General features: G+C 59.3%; 2 protein-coding genes and 1 long non-coding RNA gene across 6 annotated transcripts; 2 read left to right on the top strand and 1 right to left on the bottom strand.

Moving 5' to 3' along the window:
• The first annotated feature begins 246 nt into the window (after positions 1-246).
• MAP3K11 (mitogen-activated protein kinase kinase kinase 11) lies at positions 247-16,680 on the top strand. 4 transcript variants are annotated; one of them, XM_045039558.1, is made up of 12 exons: positions 247-385; positions 675-821; positions 918-2,558; positions 6,797-6,977; positions 7,174-7,322; positions 7,427-7,602; positions 7,739-7,982; positions 8,464-8,577; positions 9,109-9,244; positions 9,333-9,424; positions 14,738-15,163; positions 15,812-16,680. In XM_045039558.1, the coding sequence occupies exons 3-12, from the start codon at positions 1,817-1,819 to the stop codon at positions 16,147-16,149; spliced, it is 2,598 nt and encodes an 865-aa protein (XP_044895493.1). In that variant the 5' UTR covers positions 247-385; positions 675-821; positions 918-1,816; the 3' UTR covers positions 16,150-16,680. The 4 variants fall into 4 exon arrangements, with proteins under 4 accessions (XP_044895493.1, XP_044895495.1, XP_044895494.1 ...); XM_045039560.1 differs by having other exon boundaries at positions 304-443; XM_045039559.1 differs by lacking the exon at positions 247-385 and having other exon boundaries at positions 679-821; positions 918-1,045; positions 1,260-2,558.
• LOC123380651 lies at positions 5,293-7,830 on the bottom strand. The gene is made up of 2 exons (XR_006586707.1): positions 7,702-7,830; positions 5,293-6,506 (listed from the first exon to the last, which is right to left on the bottom strand). It is a non-coding gene; the product is annotated as an uncharacterized LOC123380651 (long non-coding RNA).
• Positions 16,681-17,806: 1,126 nt separating the features above from the next.
• KCNK7 (potassium two pore domain channel subfamily K member 7) lies at positions 17,807-20,841 on the top strand. The gene is made up of 3 exons (XM_003993719.4): positions 17,807-18,475; positions 19,839-20,237; positions 20,490-20,841. Exons 1-3 carry the CDS (start codon positions 17,959-17,961, stop codon positions 20,693-20,695), a joined length of 1,122 nt encoding a protein of 373 aa, XP_003993768.2. The 5' UTR covers positions 17,807-17,958; the 3' UTR covers positions 20,696-20,841.
• Positions 20,842-21,214: the final 373 nt, after the last annotated feature.

The following is a 21,214-nucleotide window of genomic DNA, read 5'->3' as shown; positions in this document are numbered from 1 at the left end:
AGACGACGGCTCCCTCGGCTCTGGCCCGGGGAGAGCCCCGGGACCCTGAGGTCCACTTCCGGGGTTACAGGTCACTCTCTTCGGGCTCCGCGCTCGCCCGGCTACTGCAGGAGCCGGCCCAAGGGGGAGGCCGGAAGGAACCGCGAGCCGCCAGCCAACAGTGGCGCATGCGTGCGACGGGCCTAGTTGAGACCCGGAAAAGGAAAACCTGACGGCAGGAAACCCGACGCACGCGCAGGAAGGTAGTGGAGCTCTAAGAAGCGGCGGAGCCCTTTGGGCGTGCGCAGAGTCCAGGTCTAAAAGAGCTCAAAAGTGGTAGCGCTCGAGCGCATGCGCACACCTAGGCGTTGTCAACACAGTAGACACCCCTGGGCGGAACCGAAGGGTTAGTTGATGAGTGGCCACTGGGTGACGGCGGAATTAATTGGCACAAAACTCTCCCAGTGAGTTACAGGGGGCGGGGTGGAGGCGTGGACTCCCCAGGGCTACAGGGACAGCTCGGCACCACCAAAGCACGCCCCTCTCGGCCCGCCCCTTTTAGTGCTGGACTTCACACCGGCACTCTCGCCCTAAGCGGTGTCTACTTCCGGGTCAGAGCTCAGATTTAGCGGTTAGAGTAACCTTACAGAACAGGCATGAGTAATAGAAATAGGATAACGTCGTTTTTCTTAAAGAGACAGGCGCAAGGCAATTGGAGTCCATCCAGCGGCTGTGAGGGCGATTTAGCTATTCTGAATCCAATCGCGGGGCGAAATTCTGGAAGACAGTCTCAGGTTTCAGCCCACTGGGGAAGGGGCATGAAGAACCGGATTGTTTTCCAGGTGAGGAGCAGAGGACAGCCTTAGACAACCCGTTCCAAGAGCTTGAGGTGCAGCCAGTCCCGTCCTCCAATCTTGCCCACTCTCATCCCAAACTAGCTCTACAAAGCAGAGCTTCTAGTCTCTGTTTCAGCTATGAAGGGAATGAGGCGAAGAGAAGATGAGTCACACAGTCCTTCAACTTCGGAGCCAAGACTAGACTCGGCTTTGCCCCACTCCCAAGCCAGGTTCTTTACCCCGTTTTGCTGATGCGGATGCAGAGGGGATGATGGCCTGTCCTTAGCAAAGACCAACCTTGACCCTGAACCTCCTGCGATGGGCGGTCGGGACTACCCATCCCCTCATTGCCCGCCTACCCGGGAACTCCCGGGACCTGCTCCGGCAGCCTCTGGGAGGGGAGCAGGGCTACCCGCCCGCGTCATCTGATGCTGTTTCCTGCAGGAGGGAGAAGAGCGGAAAAAAGTGAAACTCCACCCTCCACCTCTGCCTCCCGCCCCCGGGGCCAAAGTACAAAGGGAGGAGGAAGAAGGGAACGGGGTTGGAGCCGTCGGGCTGAGGGAGCCGGGCTGGGAAGCGGCAGCTCGGCCCAACTAGGGACACTCCAGCCACCCCCTGCGCAAAAAGACCCAACCGGAGTCCAGGCGCTGCCCCTTGCTGGCCCCACCTTACACTTGGCGAGTGCCGGAGCCAGCCTCCCAGGACTGCTCCAGGACTGAGGGACTTTCGGGCCCCTCCAAGCTGGCCATGGTGAGACGCCGGAGGCCCCGGGGTCCCACCCCCAGAGCCTGACCACACTGCCCTGGGTGGCCCTCTAGAAGCCCGAGATGCGGGGGGCCGGGAGGCAATACTCCTGGCTCCCCAGAGAGGTTTGGGTCTGGGGCTGAGGGCCAGGGCCCGGATGCCCGGGTTCCGGGACTAGGGCCTTGGCAGCCAGCAGGGGTGGGGACCAGGGGCACCCAGGGAAGGTACCCCACTTGCCCCAGTATCGGGTCCCAGCCATGGAGCCCTTGAAGAACCTCTTTCTCAAGAGCCCGCTGGGGTCGTGGAACGGCAGCGGCAGTGGGGGCGGTGGGGGTGGCGGCGGAGGAGGCTGGCCAGAGGGGTCCCCGAAGACAGCGGCTTATGCCAACCCTGTTTGGACAGCCCTGTTTGACTACGAACCCAATGGGCAGGATGAACTGGCCCTGAGGAAGGGCGACCGTGTGGAGGTGCTGTCCCGGGATGCAGCCATCTCAGGCGATGAGGGCTGGTGGGCGGGCCAGGTGGGCGGCCAGGTGGGCATCTTTCCATCCAACTATGTGTCTCGGGGCGGTGGCCCGCCCCCCTGCGAGGTGGCCAGTTTCCAAGAGCTGCGGCTGGAGGAGGTGATCGGCATCGGTGGCTTCGGCAAGGTCTACCGCGGCAGCTGGCGAGGTGAACTGGTGGCTGTGAAGGCAGCTCGCCAGGACCCCGATGAGGACATCAGTGTGACAGCGGAGAGCGTGCGCCAGGAGGCCCGGCTTTTTGCCATGCTGGCACACCCCAACATCATTGCCCTCAAGGCCGTGTGCCTAGAGGAGCCCAACCTGTGCTTGGTGATGGAGTATGCGGCCGGTGGGCCCCTCAGCCGTGCCCTGGCTGGGCGACGTGTGCCCCCGCATGTTCTGGTCAACTGGGCTGTGCAAATCGCCCGCGGGATGCACTACCTGCACTGTGAGGCCCTGGTGCCCGTCATCCACCGAGACCTCAAGTCCAACAACAGTGAGTTTGGGGGAGCATGGTTGGAGGGCGGCGTGGGCCAAGCACACACCTGCCAACTCTCAGCCGAGCCACCTGGGGATCTAGGAGAGGCAGGAGCTCCTGCCCTAGGGGAGTCCCAGCTGACTCGGGGCGCCATGAGTCCACACGGAACCCAAAGCAGGGGTCCCAGGCACCAGATCGTCCTTCACGCCCCAGCCTCAGATGGAGCCCTTAACCCGAGCTCACAGCTGCCAAGTTAAAAAGTTGGGAGCTCTCAGGTGAGCCATAAGCATCCTGTCTAACCATGGGCACCACTTCAAGGAAGCTGGATACTGGCGCTCATCTTCCTCTCCCCCTAAAGCTCACACTTGTGCTGTTGCTGCTCTGTTCTTGTGGTGGGAAGCTTCTCCAGAACAGAGATCTTGGAGAGGAAAGCCCCCCACCCTTCCCACCCCTGGGGGTCAAGGCTGGGGACAGGGCTGGAATTCTGGTCCCGCCCATGCCCCTGACTGCATGACCTTTAGCTCCTTATTTCAACTCAGATCCTCAATTTCAGACTCTGTAAAAAGGGAGTGACCAGGAAGGTGAAATGGCTTAAGGGACCGGGCAAGCCTGGCATCTGATGCCTGGCACGCAGTAGGTCTGCAGCTGTGGGTGTGAGCATTTGAGGGCTGGATCGCTGAGAGGGCCTTGCCTGGAATGAGCAATTGGGGTGGGCGTGGTGGGGCTAAGGGAGCCTCAAGCAGTAAGATTACTCCGTCTCCAGCCTTGTCAGGCCAAGAGGCAGGACCACCCCTCCTAGTAGTGGGGACACGGGGCTGGGTCTGCTGGGGCTCAGGGTACAGGCCGTAGAGCAACAGGAGGTGCGGGAGGGGCTGACGGGTTATTGGAGAGGCATGGGCAACTCTTGGGGGAGGTAAGCATGGATATCTTGGGCGGCCTGGCCTGAGCTGAACCATATACAAGTAGCTTATGGAGAGCAGAATGCCCTGACCCAGTAACATCCAAGTCCTTGACAGGCCTGGAGGGGCTGGGGAGGCCTGCCAGCCACCCCCACCTACTCCCCTCATCCAGTGGGGCACTTCCCTCTGCTCACCCTCACTCCTTGGCCCTAGCCTTCCAGGGACCCCCCACTCACTGCCCCAGCCTGAGGGAGATTCCCCGAAGGCCTTGGGGGAGGGGACTCCCTTCTTCTGTTTTTCCTCCAGTTTTCTTTCCAGAGAAAATGGAACAATAGCCCAGGCCCCTGCTCCCCACCCTCCCCACTGCTTCCTGCGTTTCCTGCTGCCCCTGAGCCGGCTTCCTGCCCCTGCTCCAGCCTCTGCTCCCTCCCCAGCCCAGCTGCCTGCAGGGGAGGAAAGAGCCAAGGGTTGGGGAGGGGGGGGGGTTATGGGAGAGGAAGGAGCCAGGGATTGCACACACCCCCCCACCAGTTCCCCTGTTTCTCTCCCAGAGTCTGGGTGGTGATGAAGGCAGGCGAGGTGCCCTCAGCCTCTCTGAGCCTGGCCTCCCACCTCGAAGACCCCGGTCCTAGGCCTGGGGTGCTGTCTGCGGGATGGTGGGGGGAGTCCCTGGGCTGGGGGGGGGCGCAGGCAGGAAACAATGGCGTGATTTTCCTGGACAATGGGGGCCTTGTGAGGAAGCCTGGCGGGGAGTGGAGGGGGAATTCTCCAGGCCCACGAGTCACAGGACTGACCAGCCAGCCCGGCCTGGGTCTGACCTCCCCCAATTCTCCCCCAGAGGGCTCCCCCCCAGTTGGAAACCTGGACCAGGCCTCCCAGAAAGGAGAAGTAGGGACCAGGGAAGGGAAGCGGAAGAGGTGTGAGCTGCCTAGGCCCCCAGAGGCCAGCCTGTGGAGGGAGCTGGGGGCCAGGCCCCTTTCAGAGGCTAGGGAGCCCTAAGAGGGGGCTGAGAGCTTGGGATCTCCAGCTCCCTCTCCTCCAGGTGGCCCCTGATCACCCCATCCCCAAGGTTTGTATCAGATGCCAGAAGGGCAACTTGGGTTGGGACAAATGCAAGGCACTCGACATAAGGCCGCGGATGCGGAGGTGAGGATGAGGCTTCAAAGGTGTGAAGCTGGGGGTGGAGGGTGACAGAAAGGCCACCAGGGACAAAGAAGTCCTGAGACTTGGATGAGAGGCTGCCTCTCTCTGGGCCTCAGATTACCTGACCGAAAAGGGGAAGCTGGCCTCCCAGCCAGAGATGCTAGTGAGAAAGTGCTTCACTAGTCTGTGAGGTACAAGCAGCTAGAGACCTGGCCAGTTGGTCTCCAAGAGGGTGGGTGGGTCCTGTCACCAGGAGAGACCAGCACATAGACCCTCGGGCCCTAGCACACAGACCCCTTTGCTTGGTGCCACTCCAGCCACCTGCCGCCCTCCCCCCCCCCCCCCGCCCCCCCCCCCTTGCAGTTCTGCTGCTTTGGAATGAACTCGTGTACGGTTTACTAACTGGTCCAGTTCTGAGCCTCCAGCAGCCAGCCCAGAGTCCATTGCAAAGCAGGGAGTATGTTGTGACAGAGGACCGCAAGGAGAGTCAACACGAGATGGTAGAGACCTAATCTTTAGAGGACAGCTGACACTCAGTACCAGATGTCACACCCTGTGCTAAGGATTTAAGAAGTGTGATCTTGTTAAATACTCATGACAACCCTCTGAGGTGGCTTTCGTTGTCCTCCTTAGCTTTATTAACTGTTTGGGACTCAGCCCCAGTCTGGCCTCAGAGGAGAGGACGGACTGCAAGACTGTTCTCTGAATTAGGAGAAATTGCAGGGAGATTTGCTGTGTGCGGTGGGATTCAGGAGGTGGTTGTTGAGGGCATTTGGACATCAGACGGGGCGGTGATGGGCAGCTGAATTGGCTTCTGGCCTAGAGCTTCAAATGTGGGAGAGTCCAACAGGGAGGGGGCAGCTGGCACTTGGGAGAGGCCAAGACAGCCTGGGGGCAGTGGGCAGAGGTTGAGGAGAGGCCAGGCTCTGAGGAGCACTGGCACCGAAAAGGCTGAGGGGAGGGGAGGCCCTAAGGAAATAGCACAAGCAGCCAGAGGCCCCAGAATCAAAGACAGCTGGGGGGGGGGGGGGGGGGGACGGCAGTGCCAGATGCGGCCGCAAGGCCCAGAAAGCTTGGCCAGCAGCAGGAGCCGGGGTTATGGTTTCAAGCCTGGAAAAGTGAATACCCTGGTTCTGCCACCTCCTCCAAGAAGTCCTCCCTTTTGCCAGGCTGGGTTAGGTGCCCATCCCCTCTGCCCTCAGTACCCTGAGCTGCCCCCGTAATGGTGCTTTCACCCTGGACAGCAGGGCTGAGTGGTTGGTGTGCCCTGAAATGACGTATGTTCAGAAAGGTAATTGGCTTGGATGTCACTTCTCTACAATAACTAGCAGAGTGAGAGGCCCCCTTCAAACCCTTGATGATTCTATGACTTTATCCTCTTTCTGTTCCTCAAAACCTCTCATCTGAGCCACGTTTGTCCCGATGAGAGATTTGCAAGTTGCTGCTTCTCCTCTGTCTACAGACTATGGTGGCCCCATTGGGGTCAACACCAGGAACCCCTGCCAAATCTGACCATCCACTCCCGTGTTTGTCCCAAGCTCCTCCTTTCTGGCCAAGGACCTTCACTTCTCAGACTCCCCGTTTTCTTCATGTCCGGCCGCATCAGTAGATATCTTTTGTTGGGAGTCTTTCTGTCCTCACGGAGAGTGGCTGCACTAGCCAAGACGAGAGACATGGGCACCGGGGGCCTGCAGTGCCTGCTGGGTTTCCTTTCTCACCAAGGGGTTCCCTCCTGGTCCTCACACGAACGGGGGTTCTAATTCACACTCCTGTCTCAGCACCATGGCAAGACATGGGTTTCTGTCCAATGCAGCATTAGGGAAAAGTCGGAACGCTGGTTTGAGAACCGCACAGACTAGGTTGGACGCTGTTCTTTATTTGCATATGGTCTTGACTAAGTGGTTTCTCTGCTCCGTTTCCTTTTCTGTAAAATGGAGATAATGATGGGTACCTCGGAGATGGTTTTGTGAATGCTAGAGCTGAGTGTTAATGCCTGGCCTCAAGTAGCCCCTCCATTAATGTTTCCCAGCATTATCATTTTTGTCTGATTCTACCCCAACCTCCAGCTGTGAGTTCTCCAGAGCAAGATCACCTCTGTGCTTCCAGTACCTAGCCAGCCTGTCTGTGAGATGATGGTTTGCTCCTAGCTCCTCCCTTGTCCCCACTAACTGAGCATGGAGCACCCACAGTCCTGCCCCCCACCCTCTTCCCCAGTTCTGCTGCTGCAGCCCATTGAAGGTGATGACATGGACCACAAGACCCTGAAGATCACTGACTTCGGACTGGCCCGAGAGTGGCACAAAACCACACAAATGAGTGCTGCGGGCACCTATGCCTGGATGGCCCCTGAGGTTATCAAGGCCTCCACTTTCTCTAAGGGCAGCGATGTCTGGAGGTGAGGTCTGGGTAGAGACAGGACAAGGCCATCCGTGGGGCTGAAGAGGGCAGAGGTGGCTGCCAAAATCTAGGGCTGGGCAGACAGGCAGAGCCCAGGGGGGAGGGACCCAAATCATCTGGTTCCTAGTTGCTTTGGGGTGAAATAGTAATAAGTAAGTAGAGGACGGGACACAGACCCTTTGTCTTGCTTACAGTTTTGGGGTGCTGCTGTGGGAGTTGCTGACTGGGGAGGTGCCCTACCGTGGTATCGACTGCCTTGCTGTAGCCTACGGAGTAGCTGTCAACAAGCTCACACTGCCCATCCCATCCACCTGCCCTGAGCCCTTCGCACAGCTCATGGCAGGTAAGGATATGGGGCTGAAGGGTGTGGGGCAGAGCCCTTTGGCACAGGACACGCCCACCCACAGACCCTTTCTCATTCTGTTCCCCCTCCACTCGTGTCCCCAGACTGCTGGGCGCAGGACCCCCACCGCAGGCCCGACTTTGCCTCCATCCTGCAGCAGCTGGAGGCGCTAGAGGCGCAGGTCCTGCGGGAAATGCCGCGGGACTCCTTCCATTCCATGCAGGAAGGCTGGAAGCGTGAGATCCAAGGCCTTTTCGACGAACTGCGGGCCAAGGAAAAGGTGGGAGGGGTCGGGGTGACGGGATTGGAAAGAGAGGCCGGGAAGTGCCTCCACGGTCTCCGTGGGGCAGAGAGTGGGGGCGGACGCTAGGGTCCTTACTGGGCTGATCCCACCACCTTCCTTGTCCCGGGCGCAGGAACTTCTGAGCCGCGAGGAGGAGCTGACCCGCGCGGCGCGTGAGCAGCGGTCACAGGCAGAGCAGCTACGGCGGCGCGAGCACCTGCTGGCTCAGTGGGAGCTGGAGGTGTTCGAGCGCGAGCTGACGCTGCTGCTGCAGCAGGTGGACCGGGAGCGGCCGCACGTGCGCCGCCGCCGCGGCACCTTCAAGCGCAGCAAGCTCCGCGCGCGAGACGGCGGCGAGCGCATCAGCATGCCCCTCGGTAAGGGGCGGGGTCTAGCGCGCCTCCCAGTCATTGGTTATGAGCGGAGAGGTGGGGTCGGGCTTGTGCTGGCCTCACTGGGATTGGTCTGGGGTGCTGGTGGGTGGGACTGTGAGCTGAAGGCTGGAAGGGGTGGGGCCGGGAGTGTTGTTTTCTCATGTGGGCGGGCTCTGGCGGAAATATTTGCATGGCGGCCAGGGAGTGGCTGCTCCCGGAGAGGGGCGGGGCTCATGAAAGTTCTGGGAAGGCCGTGGGCGCCCGGCGGGTCGCCTCCGGGGAATCTTCGGTTGGTGGAGTCCTGGCTGTCCGCTTTCCTTATGGAGAGCCTGAGGCCCAGGAGAGCGGTGACCCCGGCTTCAGTCACGCAACCACCGTGTCTGAACCGCCTTCGTGGCCTGGGAGCTGGCTGAGGGCTCTTGAGGGTTGGAATCCTGGCTCTCGTTCACCACAACCCTGCACCCTGCTTTCCCCCCAACCCCAGACTTCAAACACCGCATCACCGTGCAGGCCTCACCCGGCCTGGACCGGAGAAGAAACGTCTTCGAGGTTGGGGCTGGGGACTCGCCCACCTTCCCCCGGTTCCGGGCCATCCAGTGTAAGAAACCTCTCCCCATGCTTTTCCCCTCGGCACCATACCCTTCTGTCAAACCTTACCCTGGGAGCTGGATCCCACTGTCTTCTCCTAACTCCCCACACCCAGACTTCCTCCCCTATCTGTTTAGACCGATATCTCTGCGTGCCCTGGGTGGCATTTATTTGATCTAAGTTTTATAGATGAGAAAAATGGAAAAAGTAACTTGCCTAATGTCACATAGCTAACCAGGGGCAGAGCCAGCAAACCCAGGCAAGTTTGCCACAGCATGCAAACTACTAAGCAGCAAATGCCAACTGGAGAACTAGATGAGATACCCCACCCCACTGCTAACCCCACAACCCAAACCTACCTACCCCATCCCAGTTCTGTTCAGTTTCTCTGTGGCCCAAAGCCCACCCTCGGAATAGTATGGGTTCCCACCTGATCCCCCATCTTCTAAGAAGTTGTCCCTGGAACCAGACTCTTATGATTGGAGGACAAGGATCAGGGCTCTTGACCTCAGCTCAGACCCTCTTGGTTTTCCACCCACAGTGGAGCCTGCTGAACCAGGCCAGGCATGGGGCCGCCAGTCCCCTAGACGTCTGGAGGACTCCAGCAACGGAGAGCGGCGAGCCTGCTGGGCCTGGGGCCCCAGTTCCCCCAAGCCTGGGGAAGCTCAGAATGGGAGGTGAGTGCCAGAGAGGCCCCGCCCCAGCATCATCTACCTCCCCAATAGTCCTGAGATACACGAAGCCCAACCTCCCTCCGCTCCCCAGGAGAAGGTCCCGCTTGGACGAAGCCACGTGGTACCTGGATTCAGATGACTCATCCTCCTTGGGATCTCCTTCTACACCCCCAATGCTCAATGGTGAGTGGCCTTTTCTCCCTCCCCCTCCCCTCCCCAGCAAACAGCAGACTCCTGCTGCGCTCCTATGGGTACTATGGGGAAGCTACAAAAAATCAGCAGCAAGGCAGGTCGTTCCTAGAACCCCCATCTGACCTATATAGGTCCACAACTGAGCCAGGTACAGCCCAGGTTTCAGGGGGCCCATAGTGCAGTCCTCGTGGTCGGGCCTGGCCCGCAAAAGGCCTCTTTTCTGCCCCGGTGGCAGCTGCTGTGCCTCAGCAGGCTGTAGGGAGGGAAGGAAGACCGTGATGGTACTCCCCATTTGGGACCCAAGGGAAGCTGGGTCCAGAGAGGGGAGGGAAACTGTGCCTGGGGAGTGGACCAGGCGGGTGGCTGCCACACTGTGCTCAGAGTCCCTCCTGAGCAGCCTGTAGGTAGAGAAGAAGATGAGAAAGCTGAGAAGGTGGGGATCCAGAGCCCATTCTCACTGCACCTGGGGCAGTTCTGAGCTTTTCTGTCCTCCGTGAGGATACGAGCAGTTACTGCGCGTCAGGCAGTCCCTTTACGCAACAACCCTGTGAGGGAGGTGCTGTCATTATCGGCGTTTTAGAGATGAGAAAGCTGTGGCCCCGAGCGGTAAAGTAACCTACCTGGGGCCTTCAGCTAAGGATTTGAACGCAGAGAGACTTTGGCTTCCTCAGATGCTTTCGCCTGAAGAAAGGGTTTTTCGCCCACAAACTGCTTGGGAAGCTAGTGGGTTGGGCAGAGATCAGGGCTCCTGTGTCAGAGGGACAAGCAGCTCGGGATTGGCAAGGGGTAGAAAGCCGCATCCTTCTTTGCCTGTGGGTCCCGTCAGAGCCCCTCTCGCCCCACCCAGCACATCACCTCCACCATTATTTGAGTAACATCTGATAGTAGTAACAACAGGTAACGTTTACTAGGTCCTTCGTATGTGCCAGGCAATGCTGGGTATTATGATTAGGACCATCTCATAGAGGCACAGAGAGGTTATGTGGTTTGATGTAGGGCACACAGCAGAACAGGGATCTGAACCCAGGTCTGACTCCAGCAACAGGGCCACGGACCCTCATCTGCCGCTCCATTTTCTACTCCAGAAATTACGCTGCCCCAAGCCAGCTGTACTGTAGAGACGGAACTGAGAATTAGAAGGCCCAAGGGGCAGCTTGGTTCACCTGCTCTAGAATGTACCAAGCTAGAAGGGCCAGTGGAGAACTTAAAGTCCTGTCAGCCCAGGTGTGTAGGTTGAAGCGGCCCCTACCGTGTTCTGCAGAGCCCTCTGACCTTGCTCTTTCTGAGCAACCAGGAGCAGGGACACAAGGGTCTGAACCCCATCCTTCTCAAGCTTGCCCCTGACCTGGAAGGATATCACCTATCCCAGCCCAGCCGCCGGCTGAACACTTGGTTCCCTAGCAGGAGCCCACACTCCAGTGGCCATCTTGGGCCTATGAGAGTACGTGACCTTGACCTCCCAGCCACCCACACAGTCCGAAGCCTGGCTGAGAGTCAAAGAGGACCCTGTGAGGTTGTCCCAGGCACACGCCATACTACCGGGGAACGGGTTGCCGTAAGGTGCCTGTTGGTGGATACAGTCCGCCTATGCTGACGGGACTGCTCTGTGACTCTCTGGAGCCGCTAACTACCACACGGCACGTCCTCTCTGTGAGGCCCCATGGAAGCGATTTCACCTGCATCTCTGGGTCAAGATGGTTGTGCTGCTTTAATTCAAAGCAACAGAGTTGCCAACTCTTAGTGCTAGGAAGGGTGGAGGCAAATTCAAATCCCTGCTGAATTACCTTGAGCAAGGCACTTACCTCTCAGAACCTCAGTTTCTCAAGGCCATGGATCACAGGAAACTTCTTCACACTCTCATATTCTGTACTGACTTCCACCCGCCCTTACCTTTGTCTCATTTTTCCTGCTCGTTTTAGTTTTTCTTTTTTTTAATGTTTATTTTTGAGAGAGAGAGAGAGAGTGTGGGGGAGGGGCAGAGAGAGAGGGAGACACAGAATCCGAAGCAGGCTCCAGGCTCTGAGCTGTCAGCAGAGCCCGATGTGGGGCTCGAACTCACAAGCCGTGAGATCGTGACCTGAGCCGAAGTTGGCTGCTTCACCGACTGAGCCACCCAGGCACCCCTTCCTGTTTGTTTTAAACATGTTTTTCCCCTGTTCAGTTTAATATCATCATAACTCTCAGTTTCATCATCTGTAAAGTCATATAATAGTGATCACCTTATGGGGCTGTTGCAAAGATCATAAGAATGGATGCCCCCATCAAACATATATTGATGCATTTTGTGAGACAGGCATCACACATATTAGAAATCAACCCTGGGGCTCCTGGGTGGCTCAGTCAGTTGAGTACTTGCCTCTTGATTTCGGCTCAGGTCATGATCCCCCAGGGTTGTGGGATCGTGCCCCACCTCAGGCCCTGAGTGTGGAGTGTGGAGCCTGCTTAAGATTCTCTCTCTCTCTCTCTCTCTCTCTCAAATAAAAAAAAGAAAGCTCTCTCCTTCTCTCTAATGGAAAGAAAGAAAGAAAGAAAGAAAGAAAGAAAGAAAGAAAGAAAGAAGAAAGAAAGAAATCAACCCTGCCCTGCCCTGGGGGAGGGCCTAGTGGGGGGGAGGGGCAGACTCAGAAACAAACAAGTGGTGGGGCAAAGGCTGTATAAGGCATAACGTGAGCAGTAACTCCACAGGTTAGGAGAGATTCTGGGAAGGCTTCTAAAAGAGGGAAAGAACTCTTGTTTTCCTCTAGGTACTACTCACTTCACTTCTGGCACCAAATGTGGGGTTCCCGTTCAGTTCTAACACAGTCTACCTGGAGTTCGCGTCGGACCCTCCAGGTGAAGGGCTCAGTCCCACAAGACTGCCCCCCACCCCACTTCACATGCCAGTCACAAGTCCAGGGTGTCCTGTGTGCTTCTGACCAACCACCGATAAGTCAGAGGTTCCCGTGACCTCCTCCTCAGGTTTGGTAATTTGCTAGAGCAGCTCGCCAAACTCAGGAAAACAGTTTACTTACTAGATCACCAATTTATCATAAAGGATACAGATCGAGAACAACCAGATGGAAGAGGTGCTTAGGGCAAGGTCTGTGGGAAGGGGGGAAGTGGGGCTTTAGGACCCTCTCTGGGTGCACCACTCTCCTAGCACCTCCACGTGTTGACCAATGGAAGCTCTCTGAACCCTTTGGCTAGGGTTTTTTTTTTTTTATAGAGCCTTCATTATGTGGACACGATCAATTGATTGAATCATTGGCCGTTGGTGATAGACCTCAGTCTCCAGCTCTCGTCACGTGGTTCATTCCCCCGGCAACCAGGCTTTCCAAAAGTGACCTCATGAATGTGAACTTAAAATTATTTTTTTAATGTTCATTTATTTTTGAGACAGAGAGAGAGATGACAAGAACAGGTCGGGGGAGGGGCAGAGAGAGAGGGAGACACAGAGTCTCAATCAGGCTCCAGGCACTGAGCTGTCAGGACAGAGCCTGACATGGGGTTAGAACCCACGAACTGTGAGATCACCACCTGAGCCAAAGTCGGATGCTTAACCGACCCGAGCCAGCCAGGTGCCCCATCGTTAATGTGAACTTAAATGTGATTCAAAGGGGCTTGTTGGGAAGAACAAAAAATGCTCCTTTCACTTCTATCAATGTGATCACTTAGGAAAATCTAAGAGTTTCCGGAGTTCCGTGCCAGGGATGAGATGAAAACCAAATACGTATTTCTTATTATAATTAACAGTATTACAGCTTCACAGGGGCTTGAATGGTGACTAAGGGATCACAGAAAGCCGAGGTGGGAAAGTTGTGCTGGGCAGAGGGAACGGTGTGTGCACAGGCACAGGGCTTGCCACACCTGAGGAAAAGGAAACCTCGGAGGAAAAGTTGAGAGCCATGGAGCTGCAGGCCTGAAGCCATAGGTGGGGGCCAGGCCTTCATCCTCTGGGTCTGTGGGCCCGGCTCAGCCCCAGCAGATGTTTGTTGAATGAATGAGTGGGTGACACTGGAAAAGGAGGCAAGAGACAGTTTAGGAAGGGCCTGGAAACGATGGGGAGTTCAGCCATTTGCATTTTAGAAGGCAGGGGTCTGGGCAGAGGCAGATAAGTCAGAGAGACTGGGTAAGGGTTGTGGCTGAGAAAAGGGACCCTGAGCCAAGCCCTGGTAGTAAAAGTTCAGTTTCCCCAGCCTTGCATTTCCTCCTCTGGGCCCCCAGCCCCATGTCCCACTCCAGGCCTGGCCCGAGGAGGGTGGAGTAGAGGAAGGCTTTGAAAGCTCAGCCAAGGAGCTTGGACTTTATTTTAGTGGTAATGGAGAACGATGGCAGATTCTAGAGCCAGAGAGGAACTGACAGAATTGGGCTTTGTGGGAGGCCATCATAGGACCCTACCACCACCACCTTCTCAATGTCAGCTTCTCCAGGCCTATTCCTGGTGGTCTAGAATGGAGTCAGGCCAACCTTGGGCCCACAAGTAGGACACTGATGTTCTGAAATCCAGAGCAGAGTCCAGCTGGGAAATGGTGGAGACCAGCCTCCACCTGGAGTGAGGCCATCTCCGGCCCTCACTGGCTGTGCAGTCTCAGACAAGCGCCTAACTTCTCTGAGCCTGGAGACCCTGGGGCACGAGGATCAGACAACATAATGCCCCTGAATCATTGAGCTCAGGCCTGGCACAAACAACTGACCTCTCTGAGCCTCAGTTTCCTCATTTCTAGAATAGGGACAGTGATGTGTGCCCTCTCCGGGCTGTCGTTGCATTGGAATTGACCTGTGTGGCTGATCGAGTAGGGGCAGGTGGGCAGAAGGGCCAGGGCTGACCAGTCAGGAAGGAGGGGGGCACAGAGCACAGGGCATCGATCCCAGCCTTGTCCCTGGAGCCATGCAGATGCCCCTGGCTGGCCACAGAGGCCAACGAGGTCAGCTGTGATGCGACCTCAGCTTGCTTCCTGGTGGACCCCGCCTCCCCTTCTCACCCCAACCCCCATCTCTGGGCTCCAAGGCACCTGGCTGCCTCCCAGGCTTTGCTCCTGCAAGCTCCTGAGTGTGCCTGCCCTCCCCACACCTGCCACTTCTGAAAGGCCAGAGAGTGTGTGTGTGTGTGTGTGTGTGTGTGTGTGTGTGTGTGTGAGTGGGAGAGGGAGAGGGAGAACGCGCGATGGGCGAGATCGGTGGGCAGGGAGGAACCGGGTCGGGGAGTAAAGGAGTCAGGGAGGACGTTGGTGGGGAGCAGAACTCAGTCCTTGTTCTAGGCCGCTGAGGGCCCCCTGTGGCCCCCGCCCGGAAGACGGCCTAACGTGTGCCCGCCCCCGCTGCCAGGTAACCCCCCGCGGCCGAGCCCGGAGCCCGAGGAGCCTCGGCGCCCAGGCCCCGCGGAGCGCGGTAGCGGCTCCGGGACGCCCAAGCTGATCCAGCGCGCGCTGCTGCGCGGCACAGCCCTGCTCGCCTCCCTGGGCCTGGGCCGCGACCTGCAGCCGCCGTCGCCGTCGCCGTCGCCGGGCGGCCCGGGCCGCGAGCGTGGGGAGCCCTCGCCAATGCCCCGCGCGCCGCTGCCTACACCGTCAGCCGCCGAGCCACCCCCCTCCCAGCTCATCCGCTTCTCCCCCAAGAGGCCCGACGCCCCCCCCTCCCCGCTGAGCCCGGACGCCCCCGGCCCGCCCACCCCTGCGCCCCTGCTGCTGGAGCTGGGAGTCCCCGTGGGCCAGCTGTCAGCCAAGAGCCCCCGGCGCGAGGAGGAGAGGCGCGGTGAGTGGCCCGAAGCAGGCCTACTGTGGGTGACAGCGGGGAGGAGAGGCCGCTGGGGACGTGTGGGGCAGTAAGGCTGGGGCCACAGCCATCTGCTGGATCCCAGACCAGGCCCTCAGGGCACTGGGGACGCCCGGAAGGAACTGAGTTCTGAGTTCAGCCACCCAGTGGCGGGAGAGGGGGCTAGGGTGGGGGGGGCATGGCCAGGCAGGTTGCGAAAGAATAGAAATAATCCTGGTGAGATCATGACAGCAAACGCCTACTGGTGGCTTACTTGTGGCAGGCGCTGTTCCTTGAGCCACGGAGAGACTGTCTCACTTAATTACATGACGGGCCTGTGAACAAAATACTCTTGTTATACCCATTTTTTAGATGAGGTTTAAGGCACAGAGAGATGAGGGACCCAAGGCTCTCACCAGTTAAGTGGCAGAGCTGGGATCCAAGCCCAGGCCCGTCTACGCCAGAGGCCTTGCTCTTAACCGCTGGGTAATTAAACAGATGCACCACAGAGTATAAAGGGCCGTGGAAGTTATGAGTCAAGCAGCTCGCTGTGCAGATAGGAAAGCTCCAGAGGTGGGCGGTGCCTCCTGTGGATACCCAGGATTTGGTGGCTGCCTGACCCCGTGCCCCCTCCCTCAACCTTCCTAGGAAGTGCTGTCTCACCGCCGCCAGGGATATCACGCTCTGCTCCTGGCACGCCAGGCACCCCACGCTCACCGCCCCTGGGCCTCATCAGCCGACCTCGACCCTCACCCCTTCGCAGCCGCATCGACCCGTGGAGCTTCGTGTCAGCCGGGCCACGGCCTTCGCCTTTGTCCTCGCCACAGCCTGCGCCCCGCCGGGCACCCTGGACCTTGTTCCCGGACTCGGACCCCTTCTGGGACTCTCCACCTGCCAACCCCTTCCGGGGGGGCCCTCAGGACTGCAGGGCACAGACCAAAGACATAGGTGCCCAGGCCCCGTGGGCGCCAGAGGCAGGGCCCTGAGTGGGCTGGGCTGCTCCCCCACGCTCCAGCTGCCCTACAGGAGCCACAGTATACACTGGAACGGGAGCCGGGCGAGCCTCTGTAGCTGCCTTGGTTTCCCCCAGGGACCCCACCCCCTTTGGGGGTCAGGAACACTACACTGCACAGGAAGCCTTCACACTGGAGGGGGGGAGCCTGCACCCCCCCACACCTGCAACCTGTGGGTCCCCCGACTCACCTGCCCCGTTGGGGCCCAACACTGTACCCAGCTGGTTGGGAGGACCAGAGCCTGTCTCAGGGAATCGCCCCCAGGGGTGGTGCAGGAAGGAGGGGAAGTACAGGGGAGAGGGGCTGGCCTCGGCTGTCACCAGCACTCTTGACCAAGCCCTGCTACTGTGGCCCCCGCCCCAGGGCTTAGTGCCCGGGTGCCCCCACCCCTGCCCTGGGGGTCCTCTGGGGCCAGGACTCTCTGGGTGCCCTCCTGCTGCCCCGGCCAGGGTTGGGGCCTCGGCCTCAGGATCCTATGAAGCCAAATAAACTCCCCGAGCTGTCTCCCCGGGTGCAGCCTCTCACCTTTTTGGGAAGTAACCGGGGGATCCGAGCCATCACGCAAACCTGGTGACTTCGTGCCCTCAGCACAAGGGACAGTTGGCCTGAGGCTAGGCTGGGACCAAGGGCACTGGCCTCAGTCAGGCATTCCAGGTCCGCCTCAGCCTCCTCGGCACCCACACGCGCTGCTCTCGCCCACCTTCTCCCCACCCTTGGCAGGCCTTTCCTGCCATTTCAAGAATCGCCTCGTTCTTCCTGCTGCTTAGCCTCGGGACCCAGCTGCAACATCACCTCCCCTGGGGCGTCTTCCCTGGCCATGCTGTGCCCACCACAGCCAGCTCGCGGAGCTCGGGCGTCCAGAGCCCACTGGGCAGAATCTTGGGGTTTGTCCTGGGTTTGTCTCTATTCCAGGGTCTGGACCAGGAGGAGTGACCACCCTGGCTCATGGCTCCATCCACACTTCTCTTACTGGCTCATGGTTCCGTCCACACTTCTGTGGGTTCTGGGGGGGGGGGGGGGGGGGCGGGGCCCTTGCGCTCAGCCCCTCCATGGTTCAGCGGAGTAGTAGTTTAGGCTCCCCGCCCCTGCACACACCCTGGCAGCCAGGCTCACTGTGTCCCCAGTGTTCAGTGGGGCGGGACTCAGGAGGGCCCAGCACAGGGTTCTCAGGGAGAACTCAGAATGGAGGTGTGAGAGCGTCCTCTGGGCGGCGGCCTTGGCTCCTCTCACCTCACTGCCCTGCCCCCCCCCCCCCGACTCTTCCCAAATCCCCACTCCTGTCCCCTCTTCCTTGCAGGCTGCCTGCTGTACCCCCCTCGCACCCCCCTCCCAATAGGTCTACCTGGGCCACTCTTGTCCTCTCGGCCCTGTGTCCTTACCCGCCCCCCCCCCCCCCCCGCCCCACGCCGTTCCTCTCACACCCCAAGCTCTCTCCCACCTTGACTGGCTTCTGTTCCCCAGCTGAAATGTCAGTCTTCACTCTTCCAGGGCCTTCCCCCAGAACTTCAGGGCATGTGTGACAATTCAAACTTGTCACATTCTCTTGCTAACAGGTTTCTTGTGGAACAGCAGGAGGGAAGGGACCTGTGTCTGTCTTCTTGTCCAGTGTCCTCAGGAAAAAGAAGTACTTGCTGAGGGGATGCAGGGAGCGGGCCGGGCTCGAGTGAGCTCCTCCCTGAATAAGCCACCCTGTGTGACTTTGAGCCAGTCTCGCTTGCTCTCTGGGCCTCAACCTACTCCACCTCGCCCCCATCTCCCCAGCTTCAGGGAACTGGGCAAATAATGTCTCGTCCCCAGAAATTAGGAGGAGGGACCCAGACCAACCCCCTTCCAGCTCATTCACACTCTCCCTCAGTGAGTCCCTGGCGTCTGTCTTCAGCCTCCCACGGGCACCTCCTCCCAGCCGCACCCTGCCAGCCCCTCCCAGGTGCCTGTGGAGCCGCCAGCTCCCACAGCACCTCCGACCCCAGGCGGCACAACATGGGGGCTCTAAGGCCCTGGGCCCGGTTCCCACTACTGGTTGTGGGCCACCTGCTGGCCCTGGGGATTGGGGCCGCTGTGTTTCAGGCCCTGGAGGGGCCGCCAGCCCTCCGGCTTCAGGCCAAGCTCAGGACCGAGTTGGCCACTTTCCAGGCAGAATATGGGGCCTGCCTGCCACCTGGGGCACTGGAGGAGCTGCTGGGCACCGCCCTGGCGGCCCAGGTACGCGGGGTCTCCAGCTGGGGCGATGGCTCAGAGGCTGGGAACTGGGATCTGCCCTCGGCCCTGCTCTTCACTGCCAGCATCCTCACCACCACGGGTAAGGCTGCCAGGCGGCCGGGCAGGCGGGGGTTCCGGGGGGCCCTGGCGATGTAGCCCTTCCCTCAGCCCCAAAAGGCCAGACAGATCCCAGGCCTGACTCGGCCTGACATCAGAGCTGGGGCTTCCCACACCAGTACCCCAACTGGTACCTCAAGTTCAGCGGCCAGGCAGGGTGTGTCCTCCTCAGCCACACCCCCCGACGCCCCCTGACATCCGGGAGAGATGCCCAGACCCCGTGGCCCGAGGCAAGGTGGGGAACAGGTATTGTAGGGTGGATTCTTTAACGGAGGAGAATGGAGTGAACCCAGGAGTGCAGGTCAGGACCACCGACTCCGGAGAGAGTGGCCAGGGGGAGGAAGTCCTGATGAAACGTTAGCCATGGCAAGAGGGCACAGAGATGAGGGAGGACGGAATTCCTGGCAGAGGGAACAGCATGTGTGAAGGCGCAGGGAAATAAAGGAATGGGACCCACAGCCCTGGAGGTTTTTTTGTCCTGTGAGTGGACGTCGTCCGTACAAACATTAGACATCTGCAGAGTGTCTAAATGTCGTCTAAATCTGTATTCCCAACTTCTCTTGGACAATCAGGAGAGCCATATTCACTCTGAGCCAGAATCCCTGCAAGGCGGCATATTGTCTGGAGAGGAACAAGGCCTGTACTTTTGGACAGAACGCTTCCTCTCCAGGCCAAGCCAACGCTCTTGTCTCACATCTGGCCCCTCTAGGCATTTGCGTTTACACCTCTGGACTAGCTGGTCCTGTTCTCCCAGCACACCCTGCTCTCCCGCCTCTCCCTGCCTTGCACATGCTTTTCCAGTCCTGACTGCCCTCTCTCACACACGCTGCCTCTTTTGCCGCCGTTCATGTCGTGTCTCCACTGACTTTCCTGCATTGTCGTCTCCACCAAAAGGCAGGGCCTGGGCAGACTCAGATTCCAGTGCAAGGCCTGGCACGCAGGGTGTCTCAAGACACCTTTGGGCAGGGGAAGAGTGCGTAACGTTCTTCCCAGTGGATTTGGAAGCATCGCATTGGTCAAGGGCAGAGCTGAGGAACCGGAGAAAACCAAGCTTCCTCTGGGGCAGGATAGGGGTTCTCAGAATTGTCCCAGCCCCAAGAGGCCTAAGGTGACTGCCTCTTTTAATGTTCCATTTCCCAGAAAAGAGTGGGCACAGAGGTAAAGGGACTTGTCCAAGACCCCCAGCGGATGAGGAGCAAAGCCAGCCAGAGCACAGGCGGGAGCCGGTCCCTCGATCTCAGCCACTAGAGGGCGGTCTTCTGCCAGAGGCCTCGTTGGGGGAAGGGGGGGACCACAGCCGGCATCCCGCTCGAGTGCTCATCGCCCACGGCCTCTCTCCTTTCCAGGTTATGGCTGCATGGCCCCGCTGTCGGCGGGCGGAAAGGCCTTCTGCGTGCTCTACGCGGCCCTGGGGCTGCCAGCCTCGTTAGCGCTCCTGGCCGCACTGCGCCGCTGCCTGCTGCCTCTGCTCAGCCGCCCAGGGGCCTGGGTAGCGGCCTACTGGCGGCCGGCCCCGGCCAGGGCCGCGTTGCTACGGGCAGCCGGACTGGGCCTGCTAGTGGCTGGCGCCTTCGTGCTGCTGCCAGCGCTGGTGCTGTGGGGCGTCCAGGGTGACTGCAGCCTGCTGGAGGCCATCTACTTCTGCTTCAGCTCCCTCAGCACCATCGGCCTGGGGGACCTGCTGCCGGGTCACGGCCGTGGCCTGCATCCGGTGCTTTACCACCTGGGCCAGCTCGCACTTCTCGGTGAGTCCAGCTGCCAAGGAGCGTGAGGGCGAGAGGAGGGAAGAGGAGCCCGGACTACGACTCCGTAAACCACTGGGGAGGCCGAGCCGCCCAGGTGGAGGAACCCTGCCCTGGGCTGTGGTGTGGGAGTCGTAGAACCCTGACGGCACCTCTGAGTGGCGCCGGGTGCCGGGGTGGCGGGTCACCTGGCTGGGAGGTGGCAGGGAGCATACGGGCCCTGCCAGAGCTGTGCCAGCAACCTCTCCTCACCAGGTTACTTGCTCCTCGGGCTCCTGGCCATGCTGCTGGCTGTGGAGACCTTCTCAGAGCTGCCACAGGTCCGCGCCGTGGTGAAGTTCTTTGGGTCCAGTGGCCCGCGGACGGCTGAAGACCAAAGCGGCATCCTAGGCCAAGATGAACTGGCCCTGAGCACCCTGCCACCCTCGGCCGCAGCCCCAGAACAGACCCCAACTTGCTGATGGGTGCGAGGTGATGGAGTTGAGCTCTGTTCAGGTGGACGAGTTTGAGGAGAAAGCCCCCAGTGAAGGGAGGGGAGGGTGTGATTGTAAGGACCTCAGGCAATAGTGGTTTGTTTTGTTTTGTTTTTTAAAGGAAAAAGGCAATAGCCCTGTTCTGGTCCCTTCTTTCAAAATGGGACCCCTAGGGGCGCCTGGGTGGCTCAGTCGGTTGGGCGACCGACTGGGCTCAGGTCATGATCTCACAGCTTGTGAGTTTCAGCCCCCTATCGGGCTCTGTGCTGACAGCCCAGAGCCTGGAACCTGCTTTCGATTCTGTGTCTCCCTCTCTCTGTCCCACCACTACTTGCACTCTTTCTCTCTCTGTCTCTCAGAAATAAATAAACGTTAAAAAATTAAAAAAAAAATTAAAAAATGGGATCCCTAAAGCGATCAACGACCCAAACCCCACCATCCTTAAACCCCATCATCCTTTGAAGGCGAAGGCTGAGGGGGGGAGGGGTCCTCCGCCGCATCTGGGAA

Source organism: Felis catus, chromosome D1 (assembly GCF_018350175.1).
Source record: "Felis catus isolate Fca126 chromosome D1, F.catus_Fca126_mat1.0, whole genome shotgun sequence".
Classification (NCBI taxonomy): Eukaryota; Metazoa; Chordata; class Mammalia; order Carnivora; family Felidae; genus Felis; species Felis catus.
The sequence above is the reverse complement of the archived record's forward strand: the minus strand, read 5'-3'. Positions and strand labels throughout refer to the sequence as shown.

What these genes read in the sequence shown, in the direction of transcription:
- KCNK7 (XM_003993719.4), top strand. Translation starts at nt 17,959, where the DNA reads ATGTCTCGTCCCCAGAAATTAGGAGGAGGGACCCAGACCAACCCCCTT. An exon ending in CAGCATCCTCACCACCACGG is followed by an intron (nt 18,476 to 19,838) that starts GTAAGGCTGCCA and finishes TCTCCTTTCCAG; the next exon opens with GTTATGGCTGCATGGCCCCG. An exon ending in GGGCCAGCTCGCACTTCTCG is followed by an intron (nt 20,238 to 20,489) that starts GTGAGTCCAGCT and finishes TCTCCTCACCAG; the next exon opens with GTTACTTGCTCCTCGGGCTC.
- MAP3K11 (XM_045039558.1), top strand. Translation starts at nt 1,817, where the DNA reads ATGGAGCCCTTGAAGAACCTCTTTCTCAAGAGCCCGCTGGGGTCGTGG. An exon ending in AACTGCGGGCCAAGGAAAAG is followed by an intron (nt 7,603 to 7,738) that starts GTGGGAGGGGTC and finishes TCCCGGGCGCAG; the next exon opens with GAACTTCTGAGCCGCGAGGA. An exon ending in GCGCGAGGAGGAGAGGCGCG is followed by an intron (nt 15,164 to 15,811) that starts GTGAGTGGCCCG and finishes CAACCTTCCTAG; the next exon opens with GAAGTGCTGTCTCACCGCCG.